At 42.2% G+C, this 23297-nt stretch overlaps 1 protein-coding gene across 4 annotated transcripts in view; it reads right to left on the reverse strand.

The window, feature by feature from the left end:
• Window positions 1–23297, reverse strand: part of nlgn3a (neuroligin 3a) — a 126396-nt gene that overhangs the window by 29360 nt on the left and 73739 nt on the right. For all 4 annotated transcript variants that reach the window (XM_079351747.1, XM_079351749.1, XM_079351748.1 and 1 more), the window contains one exon: window positions 16314–16499. In XM_079351747.1, coding sequence (XP_079207873.1) covers window positions 16314–16499 — 186 coding nt within the window. The remainder of the gene's footprint in view (window positions 1–16313; window positions 16500–23297) is intronic.

Raw genomic sequence — 23297 nt, forward strand, 5'->3', positions numbered from 1 at the left:
TCTCTGAAAGGTTTGGTTAAAGTTTGTATGTGGGCCTTCAGTCAGAATGGGTTTGTCTGGTCAGCTGTAGACATCAAGTCAACTAGATACAAATGCAATCACTCTATCTCAACACATTTCTTTCTTTTAAAAAAAACTGCCATGAATTTTATAAGAAAATGTCAATGTACTTCAGAAATGTATTACAAATCCAGTTTGGCAAAAAAAAAACATTTCCTGTTTTTTGATTTGAAACATTCTCAAAGATGGTTTAATACCTGTCTCTCCGACATTTCTGCACATCAGCTCATGATGTGAATCATCATGTTCCCAACCTTCATTCAAAAGATTAAAGATGTATGACAAACTGCATGAACTTGTTTATTTCAAGGTTTTTTATCAACAAACAAAAAGCAAGCATTGTGTAGTTATCGCAGCCATCTTCCATTCTGTTCGTCAATCACACAGAATTCAAACAATTTTTTTGTGGCCAATTCAGAAGGAATGAATTGCAGCAGCTGAAAGATTCATAAAGTGTGCAACTTTTTTTCTCCTAGCCTTGAGGCCTGATTAACATAAATGAGCACTTGTGTTATTACAGTGTAAACATGCTCAGATTATAATTGATTCCTTTAGGTATCTTGTGGACTCCTGTCATTCAAATGTATTTTTTCCTGGCTGCATTCACAGGCACAATAATGACTGGGAAGTTTTTGCTTGACCCCCTTAGGCCTCGACCAAACATCCTTAGAGGCTAATTATCTACACCCCGACGTCATGTATGAATCTGACTCAATGAAGTGGCCCATTGTGTGCAAAATGTGTGCACATGACTTAACCTTACATATCTGCAAATGTTACAGAGGTACAACGATGCTATTTTCTTGATAGACAATAGGTTTCTTTAAATAGGGTGACCATATTTTTAACAGACAAATGAGCATGCAATTGACCTTCAATTGTGATGTTTTCTATTGGTAAAAACAGCAACAACCTTTGCAATGACATTTCCTGTTTTTTGATTTGAAACATTCTCAAAGATGGTTTAATACCTGTCTCTCCGACATTTCTGCACATCAGCTCATGATGTGAATCATCATGTTCCCAACCTTCATTCAAAAGATTAAAGATGTATGACAAACTGCATGAACTTGTTTATTTCAAGGTTTTTTATCAACAAACAAAAAGCAAGCATTGTGTAGTTATCGCAGCCATCTTCCATTCTGTTCGTCAATCACACAGAATTCAAACAATTTTTTTGTGGCCAATTCAGAAGGAATGAATTGCAGCAGCTGAAAGATTCATAAAGTGTGCAACTTTTTTTCTCCTAGCCTTGAGGCCTGATTAACATAAATGAGCACTTGTGTTATTACAGTGTAAACATGCTCAGATTATAATTGATTCCTTTAGGTATCTTGTGGACTCCTGTCATTCAAATGTATTTTTTCCTGGCTGCATTCACAGGCACAATAATGACTGGGAAGTTTTTGCTTGACCCCCTTAGGCCTCGACCAAACATCCTTAGAGGCTAATTATCTACACCCCGACGTCATGTATGAATCTGACTCAATGAAGTGGCCCATTGTGTGCAAAATGTGTGCACATGACTTAACCTTACATATCTGCAAATGTTACAGAGGTACAACGATGCTATTTTCTTGATAGACAATAGGTTTCTTTAAATAGGGTGACCATATTTTTAACAGACAAATGAGCATGCAATTGACCTTCAATTGTGATGTTTTCTATTGGTAAAAACAGCAACAACCTTTGCAATGACATTGACTGACATAATGTATTTAGAGATTGTTGCAAGCATGGTGTGTCAATTTTTGGTTAAAACCGGGACAGGGACTGTTCCAGACTGGGACATATCAATGTTTTAAAGACAATGTTGGGGACTCATCGAAAAAGAGCTTAAGAATGGGATGAATGGTCACCCTATTCTTGAACATATTTCCATGTCTTTTCGTCGTCATTGTGCAGGTTAAACAGATGCCAAATATGTGCAATCCTTTTGAGAATTTCCCCATTTGAACATAATTCCCAAGCACATTTTAACATCAGAGCTGAGTGTTCAGTTGCTGTCATTTTCTGTAAACAGCTTGGAGCATCTCATTTCTACCAAAAATTGACTCTCCCATTGCCGCTGTGCTCTTTGTTTGCTTTTTTTCCCCCGCATGGGGTGTGTTAGAAGCTAGCTGTGTTCACGCAATGAAGCTTTTCCATGGTATCATGTTTTCCTGTTTGAATTTTAATCAAACAGGGGCCACCCTTTTCCAGCCAGGGATGTGTTTTGGCTGTGACGGGGGTGCACTGTTTCTGGCTCTGATCTGAAGCCGTTCCCATGAACACCATCAGATATTCACAGTGCCATCTCTGATGTTGCAGCTTTCCCTCCTACTCCGCCAGCTTCATCAGGTTTGACACAGAGAGAAATAGACTTGTGCTTTTTGGGTTCCTGACAAATTACAGCAGCACAATCTACAGTGTTTGAATAATTTAACACCATGCCGCTTGGGGGAAATTGTCAAAAAGAAAAAAGGAAAAAAAAAAAAAAAAAAACACCTACACAGAAAGCTAACCTCTTCGTTCTACAGGGCTTCAAGCAGAAGGCATCATCCGTCTCTCCTCTGGGATTTTCAAATCTTGTATCTTTCAGTATCTCTGCAAGTGAGCAGCATGTTTTGGTATCACAGAGTCTGTGAGACATCTCAGAGGAGAACTCAGATACCCATACAGCCCTTGTCTTTCAGGGAGAGGGGTCAAAATTGGCTGTATAGGTAGTTGGTCCACAGAGTGAGGGTTTACTCCGTACAGTTCTTTAATAGAGACCAGAGGGAGAGGAGGAGTATAAAGGCTGGTCGGTTTGTAGCACAGCGGCGCTGTTTCCCATCGAGTCTCCCTCCCCTCTTCTAATGAGCATTCTATTAGCAGCTAGGGGATGGATTTAGGCAGTTAGGCATACGGAGAAGGCTGGCTAACAATGCAAGTGGTTAACTAAACAGCTGTTCTCTCTCTTCTGCCACCTCCCATCCCCGGCTAATGAAGCCCTCACCGATGAGCGGGAGTCCCGGGACATGCCTGAGAAGAGCCACAGACAGCCAGGCAGGGAATCTCAGCAACTCACAAGCCTCATAAAAAATATCTGTGTGGAGGATAGCTTCACTGATAGGACAACCAAGGCTCCAATTAGATAGTGGCTCTAAGGGGATCCCTAAGAATAGCGCGGTGGGTGAGAGCAGACGTCTTCATGAGCGCTCTGTGCGGCTCTGTTTTTGGAAAGTAAACACTCCTTTGGATTGTTTTTCCTGAGTGGAAAGCAGCAGAAGTCCTGATGCTTTTCATAATGGATTATAAACAGATCAGTGTGAGGGTTTTTGGGAAATGTTGCGCTGCTACATTTCATTATCCTCTACAGCGTGAGTGGTGTTCACAGTGGTGGGCATCGATCAAGATTAGTGGCGTGCCATATGGGTTTGTCAACATCTGAAATACGGCTAAGGATGCATGCTCTCCAAACAGCCTTTGCTGAAACGAGGAGAAATGTCTCAGACGGGGAGCCTATTTTTCATGTTTATAAAAAACATGACATGGCATTATGTTTGGCAGCCAAAAAGCAGCATTTGTTTTCGTTAAATGTTGAGTGTCTCTCAGGCTTGATGTCTGTTGAGGGCTCGGGTCACCTTTGAATGAAACATTGGCTTGGATTTACTTTCTTTTTGTCTTTGCGGAAGAGTCACTTTAGCTGTCAGGACTTTAAAAAAAGGACTGTTCTGAAAAGTGGACAGCATCAGCTCAGGCAGGAAATTCTTCAAGTCTACTTTTAAATTGTGTCAGCAATTAACCAGGTGTGCACCCGTGTGAAATAGGCAGAGTTTCAAGTACTCTACAATATATTTTCTGTTCTTTCTTCACAAAGTTACATCTGCCACTGTGTTGAATTCTAAACTGCTCATTACAAACAGCTTTGAGGAAATACTTTGCTTTTAGTGTTTGCTTTAATCTGCATTTGTTAGCTCTTGGATCTTGAATGAGTCGCACAGGGAGTTTTATTTTCTCTCCTACAATCCGGTTCTCTCTTTTCATCCAACACACTGGTTTCTGATCCACTTCATTGCTTTGCTTTGTCAGCAAACGCTTCTTCAGCATTTCCTGCAGCTGCTTCACAATAAAAGCCTTTAGGGTGTGAGATCAATGTTATAGGCAAAACTATGGACCTGTTCCAAAAGCCATATTTTGTATACTTTTTAGCATGCCAGACAAAGATTAGTGATACCCCAGACATTTAAATTAAATTCACGGGGTGCTGATAGAAAAGCACAGCAGCAGTGGGCGTGAATCCGACCTCGGCCATGTGCTGTTCATCCCCCACTCTCTCCTTCCAACATTTACAACGTTTCTTTTTCAGCTGTCCTATCTTAAAAGGCTAAAATGTCCTTAAAGATAAGTTAAAAAAAAAAGTATTACACCTGGATGTCCCAGAGCTCCTAAGCATATTAGCGTTATTCAGTGGAGCATGATTTTTCCAATATTCTGAACCCCAGTCCCCTGCACAAGGGAAGATACATCACATTGAGTGAGCTGCAGGGAGAACACACAGCTTGTGATGTTAAGTGTGGTTTAAATTTCAATATAGGCTGTAGAATTGTACACACACACTGAATGCAAAGAACAAACATTCTTAATGAAACTACAGAGTCAGAGCCGGTCATACCCACAAAAGGATAAAAGCTGCAACAAAACATGCAGCCAGGCTCTGAAACACCTGTGACAAGATAAAGACTCAAGGCCTGTGCCTACTGGGCTATTGTATTGTAGTCAGTCTGACAGAGCTGTTAACTGAACGATTTCTTTCAAAACTTAAAGGCAGGGTAGGTAATCTTCTCCAGATACACTTTCTAAGATTTTGGTTGAAACTGTTTTTATGTCCTGGCAGTAATTAATAACTCATGTAAGTGACGGGCGGGGCTTTTGAGGGAGCACAGAAGGGAGGGGGTGGGTGAAGTTGGAGAACGGAGAAGGTGCTACCTTCATGCTAGTTTTTGAAAATGACTAAATCTGCCTTTAATTCTATATAATAAACTTTCCTGTCATAAAGCAGGTGAAGATACCCACACATCAGCTGTGAATGGACACACGTTCCCTGTAAATAAAACTGAGAACAGAACGCACTGAGATGTGCTGAGAAAGCAGGTTTAAGAAAAGTTCAAATATCCTGACTTTCCTTTTAGTGCTGATTTAATGAATGAACCGATCCTTGGCTAAAAAATATATATACAATCTTAACCATAAGCTTTTGGATCCAATGCTTACCTACCTGTCACAAGCTAAGAAATAAATATTTTAACATATCAAAGGCTTATTCTTGCACCTTAGGCTATGTATAGTCCCTATTGTCATCCCATCTCATTGTCTCTTCTATTTAGCTTTTCCCCCACCATTCAGCTATGGTGAAATAAAACAAAATAACCCGTATTTGATGGAATTTCCAAGTAAGTTCATCATTAAGCAGAACAAAATAAGCTGCTGCATAGCCTAAATACATCCTCTGCAGTTTGTCTGGTCAGAATGAGTCCTTCCTAAAATCATCTTTTTGGCTTAAAGGTTTTTCTGTTCAGTGCTTGTAAACATGTAATCCTGGATTCTTAACTCTCTCATTAGTACACAACACAACAGTTTCAGGCATTTTTCTGCCGTTTGCAGACAGAAGTGATGAGGCTTCTCGACGGCGTACAAAGTCAATGAATGTATGTAGCTATGAATTGTATTGTGTTGTTGCTCTTTGACTGTATGCATGCCATGCAGTATTGTGTTGTTTTTTACTGAATACCTAAAGGCTCAAACAATTAAAAGTTTGAACCATTAGAACCTGTGGTGACACTGGACATTTCTGTGTGATTATTGCAATTATGGTTCTTAGGACAGTGAAGCAATCTTAGCAAACATCCAGTCCTGTCTATAATTAAAATGGAACAGTTCCTCTTAAGCTAAAATTAAATAAATCCTCCAATGACATTCTCTGTTTTCTCTATAAATAGTACAAACATTAGAAATCTTTGCAGGAACTTCACAGAAAATCATGGACCCACAAAAATGAAACATTTCTATTTTATCTCGCAGAATGAAAGTCTGAATGCATTTTTCAAAGCACTCTTCCTGCTAAAAAAAAAAAAACAACCCCTAAATTATGGGGGAGTGATGCTGGTTACTTTCTTTCATTGAAATAAGCCTGTTAAATCGCCAAAACACATACAATGTTAACAATAAAATTTACTCCCACTAGCTCACAAAAACCCTCCACATAACAAAACAAAATATAAATACAAGGACATGACCTTGTGTTCTCTAGGGCTATATACGGCTGGAAATCAGAGACTTTCAAATCCTACACATGAAGAGTTTCAGGTGACCTTGGGAGGCTTGTTAAGCAGCTGCATCAAGTGTTGACTTGTAGCTTCAAGGTTAGCCACAAGTACTAGTCCTGTAATATTTGTTAAACATACAAGAGTTAGGTCTTTTGGGGACTTTACTTTCTGGGCAGATAATTCGGAGATCTCTATCTGACAAGAAGAAAAACAGTACACAGCTCTCCAACACTTCCCCCGGAGCTGCACTGACTCGTTCATTTTCCTGTTTATAATCCCACTCACTATGTCACACAGCTTCTCACCCGTCCTCTGATTTGAGTAGTGCGGAAAAGGTGTGAATGATCTGCTGTCACCTATGGTTGTATAATATTTTCTACAAGCTAGTTTGTTAAAAGCATGCAGCAGCCATGCAGCTGGATTCATTTAATTTCTAAAATGCAGATGCTATGTCAAAACAAAGTTTAAGTCAAAAAAGTGCATATCTGTCTGTTGTCTCTTTGGGCCACAGCAGCAGGCATCCTCTCTGTCCAGATGTTAAGCTAAGATACAAAAAAGGAACATCTCTATTAAATACCAAGAAACTGTTTTCGTATGAGTGCTAATATTCTTCTTTGATAGTTGCATTTGATTTGGTGACTCTCTCTCTATTACCACTGAAAAGTATCTTATGTTACCTCTCGAAGCTAAAAATCTATTCCAGCCTCGAGGGCCTGAAAGCTAAAGATTTAGTCTTTTTGTCAGGTTGCACAATCATAGGAGAGCTTTCTGCTCGTCAGCATGTTAGTTTAACTTACTCTCTTTTTGGATTTCTTTGTGCTCAGATCACACAAACTATCTAGGCTAAGGCTAATACATTTTCACAGCACAGAAGAGAATGTCTTGGTAGGCTACAGATTGTGACTTCGTGGGCAAAAATTCATGACCAAAAAATGGACATTTGCAGCACAAAATGTAAATGACAAAGATCCAGGTGGCACACTATCTCTATATCACAGTGATATAGGCTCCCACCAAGAAAATACTGCTGTCTGCTTTGTCCTACTACACCAAAGTAATTGGACTGATGTGTTTCCTGCGCAACTCTTGTTATCACACATTGAAAAAACAATTTTCCTTCCAAATCATTCTGTCTGTAAGCACAGTCTGTGGAGAGCAGGCACTGTGTAAACACAGTGATATATTCCTGGATGCCTATAATCATGCGGTAAACAAGTATTTTGCCTTTCTGTGCAGATAAAGCTGTTATGCTAGAATTAAGCAAGCACATAGTCACACATTTCCCATTTCAAAATGGTTTCAAGTTTCAAAAACATCACCTGAAACAGTTTGAAATATTGGTTAATTGTTCCTTCCCGCTGCAGACGATGTATCTAATTTCACGTGTGATGCAAAGCAGCACAATTGACGAGGAATCTGAGGGTTCGCTCAAGCATGGCACAGCAGCTCCACAGTATTCTTCTGTTTTTCAAGCAGAGGCACTGCATGCTTGTGCTCTCTGCAGAGATAAACAGATGTATGGACACTGAAGGAGTGACCCAGTCAGCCGCAGAGGTGAGCTTGTCAGCAACAACAAGCAACACAGAGCACTCTTGGTCATCACCAAAGGGCAAAGTTCAGCTAATTACACCTTGGTTGTTCATCTGGCAGACAAACGTGGAAAACAACAGACTATTTAACAACACATAGCCAGCCTTGTTGCATAGCGAGGAATGCCTAATAAACCTTTGTAGAACTGTGGGTAAAAATAGTACAAATAGGAATGTGCAGAAAATAAGACAAAGAGAGACAACAGGCAAACGTGCAAACGTGCAAACGGAACACAAAAAAAGATGGCTGGACATAATGAAATGTGAAAATAGTGTTGCAGAACCGGAGTGGTGGCAGAAATTGGGCCAATATGTGTTGAACAACAGGGAATAAAGGGAGGGCTGAGGTAGATAGATAGATAGAGAGAGAGAGAGAGAGAGAGAGAGAAGGTGTGAGAGGAGGAGGAGGAGGAGGTGGTAGAGGAAGAGGAGGGAGGTCAGTAGAGATGTGGAGGAGGAGGAGGAGGGGAGATGAGCCCCCAGTGCTCAGCTGTCAGTGCTTCCTCTGCAGGTGGGGCAGGAGGAGTGCCAAGTCTCCCTCTCTCTCCCACTCACACAGACACCCATGCATCACTCTATAATGGATGCTTTACACTGGTGCCAGGGAGAGAAAGAGTGAGGCAGAGCGAGCGGGCGAGGGGAGACATGGTGAGAAGACGAAAAGAGAGACATGGGGGAGGGTGGGAAAAAAAAAACAGAAAAGAAACTGCTATGGTACAGAGAAAAGAAAAGCCTCTGAGATTAAGGCAGTGGAGATGACAGACAAACAGACAGAAACCTCTATCAAGTCATTAGTCCAATCAAGGGAGGAAACAGACCAGACAGTCTGGGAGCAATATGATGCTGCTATTGGTTTAATTGATCTAAAGCCTCAAAGAGCCACAGGGCACAGCCGGGAGCTGCGGCAGGCCAGCATTCCCCCTCTACTACAACCATCACTGCTGCTGTCACTGTCCATTAGGAGGTGTATGAATGCGCCCTTGACAATGATTTATTAGGAATGATTCATAGATGGCATCTACCTGAACTAATGACTCGCCAGCGTCTTCACTGGGGATTGCGGGTCGTCAACAGATGACATATTCTGTAGTCGCCTCGTTCATCAGCCACGATTAGATTCCAAAAGCAATCCCAGCAATACATCAGCAGATGGGTCTTGTTGTATTGTCTTGCTGAATTTTGCTGAGACAGACCAAGTGTGCCACATGTCGCTCAAGCTGCCGGAGCGTTGTGGATTTGAGGGTACAGGTATATGCAAGGCTCTGAGCTATTACCTTGGTTGACGGAGGCATGGATTTACTAAAGTACTCAATTATCCCCTGGCCCTTTCTCTGACCTGCTGCTCGGCTCTTTAACACCTATAACTCCGTGCTTTATAGGCTCAACTACCTGCTGCAAGCAGAGACAGACTGATGGCCGGACTACCTGAATGAACTGCCTTCACCATTTTGGGCCCATTTGTCAATTCTTCATTCCCCCTCTCTCTGCTGGTGAGGGATAGGTGAAGCTGCCTCACACTGATGGACAACCTCACTGGATATTATTTTCCGGGGTGTTACAGCAAACAGGCCATCTGACCTCAGTGTAGTCATTTTTAGCCTAATCACACCCCTCATGCGGCACATTACTCAGCAGGGACTTCTCTTTTCTCCTCGTCAAAACGATTTGGCTTCATGTTTTCTTTGCAATGTGAGTAGTGAAGAGAAAGGGAAACCCATTTCCTGCCTGAATTAGGCCATTTCCAATTTCTTTCGAGTTCAAAGAAGAATAATACCCTTTAGTTGTTGAATAATTCTCTCTTTTATTCTGTAAAAATAAAGCAATTTTTGCTCCGGTATACAAAGTCAAAGACATCTTGGCTCGAAGAGAGAGCGAAAAATGCCACATAGGCGTCTTGTTAAAAACAGTTTGCTTTACTGCACACAATGAAGGCCACACTTTATGGCAGACAACAAAGCTTAGTTGTCAGCGTAAATAAATACAAGCATTCTTACTCCGCAGAGATGGCATCCCCCTGGTTTAATTATTGCTCCTGTCAATCGAGGTGGAAGAATACGGCACCTGACAAGGCGCGTCCTCATTCTCTCATCTCGCGTAGGCCTTTTTCACACCCGGAGATGCACAGACACCCTTCAGCAAACAACCGAATCAAACCTGGAGATAGAAGCATTCTGTTGCCCCAAACACTCAGGTAACTTTACAGTGTTGACTCGCTGAATGCATTCGACACCTCAGAAATGGGGTCTATTCAACTTCAACAATTGTGCCTGGTTTTTCTCAAGTGCGAGGCATTTGCACAACAATAGCAGCTGCATCACATATGAATAACATCCCAGGGATGTGGTTATGCAGCTATCTTTCACCGTAATTCAAATCACATTCCAGCTCTTGCAAGGTACTTGATGCTTAAATTCTACAGGCTGTTGCAGGATACCTGAGCTCGCAGAAATCAAGTCAATGTGTGCACGTAACATTGACTTTAGTATGTTATTGAATACGTGCTTTTACTGATACCTGTTTAACTTTGTACATTGTTATGTCTGCTCAATGCTGCTCTACATCTGTCCTACATGTTATACTTTTTATTTTTAACCAAATGCTGCGTCTTGTGATCTGTCTGCTTAATTACTGCCATTTTATTTCTATTTGTAGCTTTTTAGCAATGTCTGAATTTGTTTTGATTTTCCGGGGAGCCTTTCGTAAGATCTGGCCTGGGACAGCAGATGAAAATTAGCCTTTTGGCTAACTCTGGCATATTTAATAACATGTTTTTGATATGCATTGTCCCTGTAAAAAAATAAAAAAATAAAAAACAAATAGGAACTAAGCGTGGATGGATTGGACTCTGTTGGCGGTTGTGGCTCAGTGGTAGAGTTGGGTTCGTTTAAACCCAGATTTCTCCCGCTGATTCGTGAATGCGTAGGAATGGGATAAGTTAATTCAGATGGTCTTACTACATAGTGCAAACGCACTTCGAGAAATCAAAAAATTAAAAGGCACTATGTAGGCTCATGTCAATTTACCATTTTACCCTGGATCTATGCATCAGCTCAGGGCAGTATGGAGTGGGGGTGTGCAAGCCTGTAGGCCATTCCACAAGGAGAACCTCCCATGGGTCTCGTTTCAGAGAGGAAACCCACATGGTTATTTCCAAAGGTCAGAGCCAGATGTAACACTACAGTTAAAGCAGTGATGGAGTGTAACACTCCACACTCTTCATCTACACGGCCTGTTGGCCTCCTTCACCACTCTGTGAGATAGGGTAATTTGGAACAGCCTTTATATTAGCCTTAGATTACCTGTCGATACCTTGAGTTAGAGCAATGAAGGAGTACAGTAGTTCCAAAAGCTCAGCAAATCCTCAGAAATTCCCAGCAACCACACTACAATTGTGTGTGTGTTGTTCCCTCCGGGGAACACAGTCCTGCACATACATACACGGTAGTCAGAGCAGAGGTTAGGTGTTCATGTCAACATAGGCTTTCAGTCCCAGGGCTTCACACCACTGCAACAGAAAGACTGACAGAGGCAAATTGATTTGATGTCAGTCTTAGTTTCTTCCCCGATCAGAGCACAAGTTAAACACATGTCAGAGACAGCAAAGCAGTCATTTGCACTGATTTGTGCAGTGAAATTACAAGATGTTCCAGACCTTAGGAGGAGGTCATCTTAACTGCCATGTTGGCTGAGTCACTCATAATGTTAGCACAGCTACATCCAATTACTGGATATGATTCGTATTTGTCCATGATAGATGTATTTAGTGTTTCAATGAAGTCTGACACAAGTAGAAGGGGGAAATCAGCATCTCATACATTTAACTGTTTGAGATATGAATGCACATCATAGAAACACAACATCTTCCAAAGCCTGAATGATATATTCAAATAGTCAAATTTCCCCCTGAAACCCACAAAGGGTCGTTCAAGAAGAGCAGCCGTTAATACAATTACTATTTCAGGTTAGATTTTTGAAACATGGCCTCCCAATCCATTTGATTTTTGATCATTTGGATCCCTGATTTCTACACCTCCCACAATGCATTTCTTTTTTTAAATCACTTTCTATGCTATCCTTCACGCTGAATCGATTCAAAAAGTTGTTACCCCTCAGAACATCAAGTACTGCCCTCTTTATACTTATGGTTCAAGGGGTTTCAATGTTTGCTGGGCAGTGTCTTGCGTTAAAAAGCCTTGGTACTCATTGCACTGCTGCAATAAAACCTGAGCATTTAACATGCACATTTATGGTGCTCAATAACCCAGAAGTCTTAATAAAAATGAAAGCTGACATTGGCATGAAGGATCCTCCACACTAGCTGTCTTTAATGTCCAAGACGTTCCATTAAAAGGAAAGCACTTCCTCAGAAGCGGAGCTTTTATCCTGATTGCTTACAGGAAGGGAGGGAAAAAAAGAAACCCAACCACCTTCAGGGGGGTCTACAACTAGCCGCTTCTCTCATGTGTTGCCCAATGGATGGCCATGCCTGGGTGCACATGTGTGAACAGCTGGGTAACGTACATTGACAGGGACAGATGTGCATAGGGAAGCAGCAGGATTTCTGCAGGATCTGATGAGAGAAAGAGACATATTGACTCTTTATATGCACTGAGAGATATATGTTTGAATAAGTTTGTCTGAGGCACAGGCTACTTGGTATTCTGCTCATGTACAGAGCAGCCTTCTCTCTTTTTTTTTTCATCTTAATGATTATTAGCAGATAGGGAAAAAGCTAAATCTGCATGTTCAATTAGTGCCTTTGCGATGCCAAATAGATAATACATGGGACTGGCTAATGTCCTTGCCTCTGAACTTCTTCAGCTGCTTTCTGTTTGAAGATGGAGAAAAAGAAGATGGGGACAGAGAGATTTCCCTCAGTGGGAACACAACTGTTGAGCTACATTTAATAAGCCGGTCAAAAACACTCTCCTGCCGAGAGAGAGAGAGACGATGCTTTTAATGACCATTCTGCTTCCAAAGTCTCAGATGTGCGCCTAGATTGCTTGCCACATAGCAGACTAAGGCAGCCATCTTATTAATAGCGACTCACCACACATGCTGCAGGACTTGGGAGCAAAGCATCCAGGGAGAGACACACACTGGCACATGGAAAGAAAGCGTGTTGTCCCCTTGCATGCTTTTACTGTGTGTGAAGGCAGGGAGACAGATGGGTGCAGTGAGGAGGAGATTAGATGGAGGAGGCAGGGCAGGGACTGGGGTTCAAAAAAATCCAGACCTCACGAGAGGATGTCCAGGCTACAAGTGGAGGCGGGGGGGGGGGGTGATAGATGTACCCTGTGACTGTAGCCCCTCGGAACGCCCACACAAAGATGATACCGAGGCCAGGCCGGAGGAGCAGGCAATCAGAGAGAGAGGCCGGAGGGCTGGGATGATATAGGAGGATCCAGCTTATTAAATAGGATTCAGGAGTAGCATGGAGCATCTGAAGTAAGTTGTCACTCTGCCACCAACAGACATAAAAGGAGAGTCTCTGTTAGATGCACTGTAGGCAGTGATGACAGACTGTGTACAGTGAGAGTGGGAATACGGTCATTAAACACACCAGCACACTGGGGAGCTTCCGAACAGTGTGTCATCACTGATTTACTTTTTTCTTTTTTTTTCTTACCTGCATGGGCCTCGTTATCCTGAACTGGTGATGGAGAATGTTTATGTGTGAGTGTGGGCATGTGTCTGTAGGTAGACATATGAGTCACACCCCACCCTACCTTATTCATCTCCAGGATTAAACTTATCACACTCGCTGTGACAACACGGTCTCTATTTCTGGAGCTGGAGTTTGATTACGACTTGAAGGTTGATCACAAAAAGCCAAATAAGGAGAGAAGGATGCCATCAGGCATTTGGGTGTCCACTGGCTTAGGGGGAGACATTAGCACCCCTTCAGATCTGATTAGCCAACCCTGTTGGCAACCTAAAATCCTAAGCTACGATTGGCTCTTATCCTTGTCAGAAGCAGGACTGATGTTCAAATAAGTAGATGTATTTTGACCAGGCTGCTATATTTCTCTGTGCATTTCAATGTAGCACATCTCCTTTAGTTGGCACAAGTATGATGAATTGAATTTCCCTTGGGATAAATAAAGTATCTATCTATCTATCTATCTATCTATCTATCTATCTATCTATCTATCTATCTATCTATCTATCTATCTATCTATCTATCTATCTATCTATCTATCTATCTATCTATCTATCTATCTATCTATCTATCTATCTATCTATCTATCTATCTATCTATCTATCTATCTATCTATCTATCTATCTATCTATCTATCTATCTATCTTCAGTCATTTTAGAATATAACATACCTCGATGTCAGAAGTTAGATATGAATATTGGAGAGGAAAAGGGTAAATAGATGATTCCCCCCCCCTGACTGAGACTTAATTTCCAATTCAAATGCAATGTAAGAAACTAAAACAAAATATAAAGTGCATGTCCTCAGCTAGCTTTGGAAATGATTACACACATCTTTCAGTCCACCTGAATCCAGTCGTGCTTATGCACCACTGTATAATTCATTTGATCACAGAATTTTTTTACTTCACTTTTTACTGCTATGCGGATCCACACTCTTTTGATTCCTCTCTTGTTTACTGTGTTGTCTTGGCAACAAGGACAACCTACCTATTTTCGCTTCCACAGTTAAGACTATGGGAGGGTAGGATGATGAGGCGAAGAGGATGGGAGGGCTGTGAAAGCAGGTGCAAAAAGACATTTCTGCACTTTGATTTCCTGTCACATCCGGTAGCCCACTCCAGTCCTAAACTTTGTATAATTACAACAATCTGTGCTCTGAGAGAGACTGTGTGAAATCTGATTGCCATTGGTAACATTCACAGCAAGACTCCTGGCGTGATAGAGGGCTTCCTGTTTCAATTTCCTAGGATCCCACAAGTTTTACGGGCTCTTTTCTTTTTTTTTCACATCCCATCAGTGGGGCATACATTTCCATTGAGGAGAAAAAACAGACCCGGTAATATCCAATTTAGTTGGAGGCAGAGGAGATGGTTTCACTGGTAGTATAATAACATGCTACATGGAGCGTAGCATTATAGAGTATGAATGAAAAAGGCATTTATGGTAAAAATTCAATCTGAACGCAGTCATCATTCATCAGAGGAAATCCAGGCAATTAGCAACACTTTAATGCAAATTGGAGAACGCAAAACACATCACAAATCCCTGCGACTGTAATGGGGGACAAGAGAAGAGCATCTAAAATGACCTCTTTCAAATACACTCAGGAGATTTAGCTCTGCCTAGTGACAAGAGGAATTGTGTATGTGCATGTGTGTTTTTGTCTGTGTGTACTGGTCAGCTTTGTGACCACAATATTGCCTTAGACCAGTCTTCTATAAAATGCAAGAGAGACCTCTTTATAGTGATTCCCTTCCATGTCATGTACAGTAAAAGTGGTGTGTTCCATTTCCAGCCATGTGTGTCAGAGGCAGCACGTTTGTGGCTCGTTAACATGTTCACAAGCAGACTGAAAGCGTGGCTAGATCTGAAGAATTCTTACTTGGATAAAGCCAACAAACAAACAATGTAAGAAAAAAAAACAATGCAATATCCTGATAGCCTGTCTTACAATTAAAAGCAAACAGCTAGCGAACGTGTATAGAAATATGTGACTGACTGTAATAATTCCATGTTAAGGATGATGTGCCGTCCATATGGCTCTGCGGGGTACAATTCGTAGGAAGAGCTGAAACAGCCCATTCACATAAGTACCTCCAAAAAGAACTTACCTATAATACTCCATCTTAATTCAGTGATGCATTAGTGGAGCAACAGCATGAGGGATGCTTATTGCATGTCCAGGTTAAGCACACACGCTGCATTTAGAATTAAAGACGTGACCAACATGGGCAGTAAATCATCATGAAGTAGCATTAAGGTAGCCAGCAGATAAACAACGTAGCTCACAGAACAGTGTGTGCGTAAGAGTGTGTGTCTGTCATTTATTGTAAATGTGGCTGCCGCTGAAAAGCCTTCCCCGGTACACCATGTCCTTTTTATCTTGCTTACAAAGACAAGCTTTACCTTCATGTATATTTCTGACACACAGAAGGGAAAGTAGCACACGAGGAGGGCGAGGATGTCATATGTGGTTTCGGAATCTGCCATAGAGTTTCAATTTCCGGATGAAAATGAATCAGTCATTTAAATGCAAACAGCTGCTTCTTAAAACATTTGTTACGCTGTATGATACAGTAGAATAAATTACTCAATAACACTCTGGCTGCTTCACCAGTTTCTAATATCAAGCAGCCCACATACCAGCAGGTATGAGCCTCACAGCTGTAGCACCCAATCCCCTCTCCCCACCTCCTCTGTGCTGTGCTTTACCTTCAGAGTGGTGGGAGAGGGTGAGCAGGCTGACACAAGAAGCTCCGATCCCAGAACCGAACACAGTGATGCGGTTGGAGTCTCCTCCGAAAAAGCCAATGTTCTCGCTGATCCACCTCAGAGCCTGGATCTGGTCAAGGAGCCCGTAGTTCCCTTTGGCAGCCTGGTCACCAGTACTGAGGAAACCTGCAACACAAATGCAAATGAAAGAGGTTAGCGTTAGCCAGTCACACAGCAAATATTGTAAAACACTGATGTTACACATACTAGTCCAAACACAAAAAAAAGGCCTGCATCTTTCAAACTATGCCAGAGCAACGTTATTCCATTCGACCTGCAGGACAAAAGGTTAGCCGCTATGGTTAACCACACCCTGATTTTTTCCCCGAGTAATCATCATGGCAGATGACAGCCGCATGACTTATTGCAGGACATGTCCGTTGGTAAAATAGGAGTGCGTGTGACCGCATGTCATCTGCACCTTATAGGAAATCGATGGCACGTCTCCCCGGGTGAACACCTATCATCAGATATATTGAGCAGTTCTGATGAAAACCTTATGGATATCTGAAAACTCTGCACACAGAGTGATAAGAAGACGTGGTAATAAGATTTACAGTAATTATGCTGCTTTAAAACCCTCCATATGGACTGTGACCTCATTATATCAGAGTTAGCATCTTCCTCTGACATATTTCGATTCTTTCACACACTCTAAACACTCTCAACAGACGCTCTCCGGGCACATTTTCCTCCATGTCTGTGTAATCTGCTATATGATGTCTGAGTCGGACACTGAGTCTCTCTTGGGCACATCAGAGCTCGTGTTAACACACCACCCTCTCCCAGCTGCTCTCCAGGGCCTAAGCCCTGCTGAATGATGGGTAATCGAGAGTCGTGGGAGAAGATCAAAGGAAAGCAATCCTTGAAGTCCCCACGGTGGACTCAGTGTCCATCAAACCTCTGAGCATGCATGCGAGGTGACAGCTTGGAGACATGTGTGGAAAGTGAGATCCCTCTCTCTTTAACGGCAACACCGCCTAACACTTCACAGGCAATAAATGTGTTGGTGTTGAGTGCTCGCCAGCCTCCAGTGATGGTCCTTCAGCATCTAAACATTGTTTCTAACATCTATTTCATGGTCCCTGCCTCCATATAATGACACATTATTTGTGTTTAGATCCTACAGGGTGGGGAAAAGGTACTTTTGATATTAGTACTGCATGAAAAAAAGATCAAATATGTTGTGTTTTTTACTCAAGTCAACCCAATGATGCTGACTTTAAATAGACAGATTAGAAAGCAGCTGCTTGGCGCTCATTAGCTGTTTACGAAATGTATGCACAAAACCAATGCACGTTTGCCAATTCCTATTTTCTCTCTTTGTGTGAATCAGAGGCTTTAGAGGGCACAACCTCCTGCCCCACCCCCTCTTAACAGCACAGCCTCCTCGCCCGGAGAGCCTGTTGGCAGAGAGAAAGAGGGTAGGCGCGGGAGAGGCCAGGCTTGATCATCGGTGTGAGGGAGGCGGTGGCACAGGAAGCAAAGCAGGAGACAAATGGATCAACAGATGGTCTCCTTCAGACGCATCCCTGAGGATGACAGAGCAGCAGGGCACATGCAAAGAGAGAGAGAGAGTGGAGAGAGACAGGCAAGGGAACAGAGACGGACACAGACAGAGAGAAAGAGTAGAGGAGAGAGGAGGACTCCAATTGAACTCTTTCTTTCTCTCTTGCTGCTCCTCCTAGCTCTCAGACATAACTAAAGGACAACAGCTTTTACAAGCCTCTCCCGGGCGCTGTGGAGAGAGGAGACGTGACTCTCCCAGAATAACCCTCATTTGCGAAATGGTTCACACTTCACCAAGTGTGCAGTATGTCAGATGGGTTAGGAAATGTCAGGAGAATGGCAGGTGAAGGGGATTATGTCCATATGCTAGCCAAATATATATATATATATATATATATATATATATATATATATATATATATATATATATATATATATATATATGGTGTGTGTTGTTATATATAACACACACACACATATATATATATATATATATATATATATATATATATAACAACACACACCTGCAGTTTCACTTGGTTGATTCCTCTAAATCTCAAATTGAAACTGGCCATTAAAATGTGGAGGCAGAATCCAATATCTTAGACAACAAGACGTGCTGCAGGCACCATTTAAAAATACATCTAATATGGCTGCTGGTTATGTTTTAATTGGAAAGGTGTCAGGAAGTATCTTCGTTGCAACCAAAAAAAACCAAGATAGGAAAGTAATTGTTTTCATGCATGACTATTTCTATTTTTAAATTTAAAGCACAACATTCTGTTTGTTTTATTTCCACACAGCTGTATAATCATTTTTGTGTGTTTGTTTTAAGACTTCTTTGTGCCCATCACCTACCTCCTGACTGGCTAGAATACAGTTCAAGAACTATCTGAAAACTGCTACATAACACTCCGTGTATTTTACCTTTTGTCTTTAAATTTCCCTACCTCTCCCCTCACCAGGGATCGAATTATAGACTTGCAGATCTAGCAGATGATCCCGTATAGTCGGCCCTGCGTGGGCTTTGGCTGCACATGAACCATGATGTGCAGAGCACAGTGTTCACGGCTAACTCCTACACAAGACCCTGGGATTCTGGGCTAAAAAATCTGTGTTTCTGAGCTATCTGGTCCGGTTGGTTATGTGTTTGTCTGTGCTACTCAACATGAAAATCAATAGAGAGTTATGACTCTCACTTGGTTGTACGTTACAATGAGAATTTAATCATACACAGTAAAAGCATTAAATCCACGTCATTTGGCTGTTAGGATTTTAACTAAAATAAACTAAAGTAGCCAATAAAACAGTAGAATATCAAGAGAAGTTGATTCAACAAAAATAGAAACATCATTCAATTGTAGTTCTTGATCTGATGTTTTCAAAGTACAGTGCATAACAATTATTTGCCACAATTTGAATTTTCTTTGTGACATAATCTTGTCTGTTGGGAAAACTTAAATAAATCTGAGACATTCAAAGATAATCCACCAAGCTGACACTTATGTTACATATCTCTATTTCACAGCACTTTTTGAAAACGAAGATAATGCTTTGTACAGGATGCACAAAATGGTTCAGGGAAAAAATGTTTTGTGAAGACAATGGAATTGCAAAGACAAAGAAAGAGAAAATACCCTGAGGTGGCAAAAATGCTTGAGTAAAGGAATCAAAACACATTACTATCCAAGCCAACCTTCCTTAAATTAAGATCCACAAAACAAAAACGTATTTCACAAAATATGTTGAGAAAAGGTCATGCCTGCAAATAAATACTCTTTTTTTTCCAATAGGAAATTTAACCTGTCGACACATCAGCTACATTTGTATGACAGTTTGTCACTAAACAAAATAAAAAAGTCTATGCGTGTAACAGAGGTTTTATCTTTTTCGCTGCATGTTTTTGGTAGCGTTTCTCAAACCTGCTCCTCCCTGACAGTGATGTGGTGCACTTCTGCTGCATGAGAGCTGGTTTTTCATCCTTGTGGCAGCAGAGTCAGAGAGTCAGTCCTGATCTCAGCTGGAGTGGCAGCAGCGACTGAGGCCTGGTCACAGACAGGTCAGGTCGCACCTGTCACCTTACATTGCCTTTGCTGGACAACACATTGTGTGTGTGCAGTACAGCTCCCCTCTATGAGGAACTTAGTCACCTTAACATGAACAGAGGGTCAGTTTATGTATACCGAGGACTCTGTGGTGTTTAAGGAGCCCCCATTGTGCTGGAGGGGATACATGAGAAGCAGACACTGATGTTCAGAGAACCAGGCATCACTTCTAAAATCTTCTTACTTCTAAAATGTCTCCACACGTTCATCCAGAACAGACGTTTTCATCTGAACTCATGCTCAGGATCCACTCCTGGCTGAGAAAATGATCCCAATATTATAGGTACAGCCTTTAACGTTTGCTAGTGGTAACATTAGTAGGCCTAAGTGGGAATGTTAGCAAGACGTGTATGCCTCCAATATTATTATATTATTATCATCTAGCTTTTTGTTGTATTCAGCTGTTGTTAAGTATTACCTGTTAGCAAACTAACACTGTGGGAGCTAGCTGTAATATAAGCAAGGAATTGATGCCTTCCTTGTGTATCATGTATAACAGAATTGAGAGCTCCTAAGTCAGCTAATGCTAAAGTGAGCTTGTGTCTTGATTGTGTGAGTAATTAAACATATATTGTTTTAACATAAAATATGGCGCAATGTTCTTTCTGTTTTATAAAGTATCGACTCGGCAGCTGCGGATCATCAGGAATGACAGTGATTTTGTGATTGCCTTTGTTTTTACAAGTTTGAAGCTGTATTTGAGCCTCCCACTCTGACATCAGATGAAAACAGTCAATCTCAATATGGTGAATTCCATTTGCAAACACAGGCCCCGATTATTGCATCAAACCAACATCAATGAGTTTATTTTTTTGTAAAAAAAAAAAAAAAAAAGCGAAAAGCAAAAAAGGAAACGCCAGCTCTGAGCGTGATGCACCATAATGCATTCTTCGTCTTGATCATATTTTATCAATAAACACGCGCCTCTATCTCAGTCGTCTCCACTCCCTCCTGAGCCGCGGCAGTGATTTCCTTTAGCCATGCCTCTCAGCATTGATATTGCTCTATTGATTATGATTTAAATGTCTGTTTCCTATACGCTGGGCCATAACTCACAGTGTTGCGGAAAGAGGTGATGATTATGATCGCTCCGACCCCAGACATCTCTCTTAGCCTGGTCTCCCAGATAATGGAATGTGTGTGAAGTAATGGCAGGGAAGGAGGGGGCAGAGAAGGGGATGAGGAAGGGTGAGGGGGAGGGCAAAAGCTTGTTATTGAGCTGAGGAGCGAGCTTACACAGGGACAGATGGAGCGAACGGATAGGGAGGAGTGGAGGAAAAAGAGAAGGAGAAGGATGGGAATAACAGCACTGACGTAACCCAGGGCTTGTTTTCTGGCTTTCTGCTAAATTCATTCTTGGTTGTACTTGGCCTTTTTCTATGTTTCCTTCTCCCTCTTATCCTCTCGCTCTCTTACGAAGTGCTGTTTAACAAGGCCGTCTGTGTCCAAACTCTCCTTTGGTACTCCCCCTGCTCCCCCCTCATCTCCCTCTTGCCCTCACCCTCTATCTTCTCTCCCCTCCTTCTCTTCTCTAGGGAAAGAAAGGCCCACACAGTCGCAGCTTTGACAGCCTCCCCTAAGAATCCTTCACTACAAAAGGGCTCCAACTTCCCTCCCAGCTAGGCCGGGGCTGAATGGGAGCCTCTGGGGTGTGGATGGGGAGCAGAGGAGGGAAGGGGGCCACCCTCCACACAGACACATAAAGGGCCTGTGTGTTGGACAGGGGACATACCCGGCGGTTCATCCTCCTCGCAGGGAGTCATTCCCACAAGAGTTTTTTCTCCTCATTTTTCGGGTATGAAGATATCCACACGCAGACAGCACTCAGTTGATAAAGGGAAGATTTGGCTGGGAGGGGGTAGTGGTGTGTGTGTGTGTGTGCGTGCGTGCGTGCGGGGGGGGGGAAGTAGTTGAGTGAAGGTGACTCCCACTTGTATGAGTGAACAGCTCCTGTTTACAGCTCACTGCCCAATAGCATGGCTGGACCAGTCTGATCTCAGAGAAGGAGAGCGAGAGAAGGAAAGAGAGGGGGAAATAGAAAGACAGAAGGGCAGGCAAGCACAAGAAAGTCTCTTTATGGCAGCTTGAACCCTGAGAGCCATTTACCAAACACCACTTCATTGTTTCCAGAGACGGAGAAAATAAAGACTGGGGTGAAAAAAGAAGAAGAAGAAGAAAAAAAGGAAACACGCTTCTGATCGTCACCCCGACAAATGACCAAGTCCTTTTGAATCATTACAAAGTGACAGCAGAATCAAACCAGGAAGTCGTGAAAAATAATTAATATATGAGCTCCTGACTCCTGGCATCATTACGAATCAATAATTAAAGAAAATATCCAACTGCCTTGGACAGCAACAAAGTCTTTGGATGTTTCAGGGGCTTGGCCTTGGACACTGGGCCGAGTTCAAACTGAATGAAAACACCCTCACTGAGCTAAAGGACTTCACTTAAAATGGGAACAGACTGGTAAATAACAGGAAACCTAAATAGTTCAGCTTGAATATTAGTCTCAGTTGCTCAAAGTGACACAGATAGATGCGGTGCGTGAAGCGCTGCTGCTGCAGCCGCTCTGTGTGCTGAAAGGTGGCTGCATGCTCTGATGCATGATGCTGAAGATAGAGCATCAAGAACACTGCGCTGCTGCTGCTGTGTACAGACTTAGCCACTCAAATGGAAAATGTGGTTTGTGTGCAACAAAGCGCTAAAAAGAAAGGAAAAAGACAACAAAATGTCAAGAGAGAAAAAAAAATCGGCTGCGCCCAAACACCAAAGCTCATCTGACACATATCTGAGCCTCTAAAACCCAGATCTCTTACAGACAGACAAAGGTTTATTACAGCAGACGGGGATGGAAAACAGATACTGTAAGTCGGCGCTGGTGGTGCACGTGGCAGCTGTTTGTCGTCCTGCATGTGACTTTGGGGCTGCTTAATCTGATTGTGTGATGGGTCCCGGTGGTCAGGCGACACTATTCAAGGGCTCTGGTGAACAGAAGCCCTGGCAGCAACTACAAATGAGCAGTTTGCATATGTATAACCCCTGGCATCCCAGCGCTACTCAATCAATCAAACAACGTCTACGGCGGCTGCCGGCGCTCCGTTTTGCTGCTAACCCCTCCTCTGAGTCTCCTTGTCATGTTTCCTTTTCTTTTTTTTCTGCTCATTCTCTCCCACTACTTATCCATTTCTCTCCACTCTGCATCTCCCAACATCTCTCCTTCCTCTGAATAGCACAGAGTGGATTTTCAAAGACAGCAAAATGCTTTTACATTAAGGGCAGCTTTTGCATCTCACAGCTGGTGCGGAGG

Source organism: Symphodus melops, assembly GCF_947650265.1.
Source record: "Symphodus melops genome assembly, chromosome: 9".
Lineage (NCBI taxonomy): Eukaryota > Metazoa > Chordata > Actinopteri > Labriformes > Labridae > Symphodus > Symphodus melops.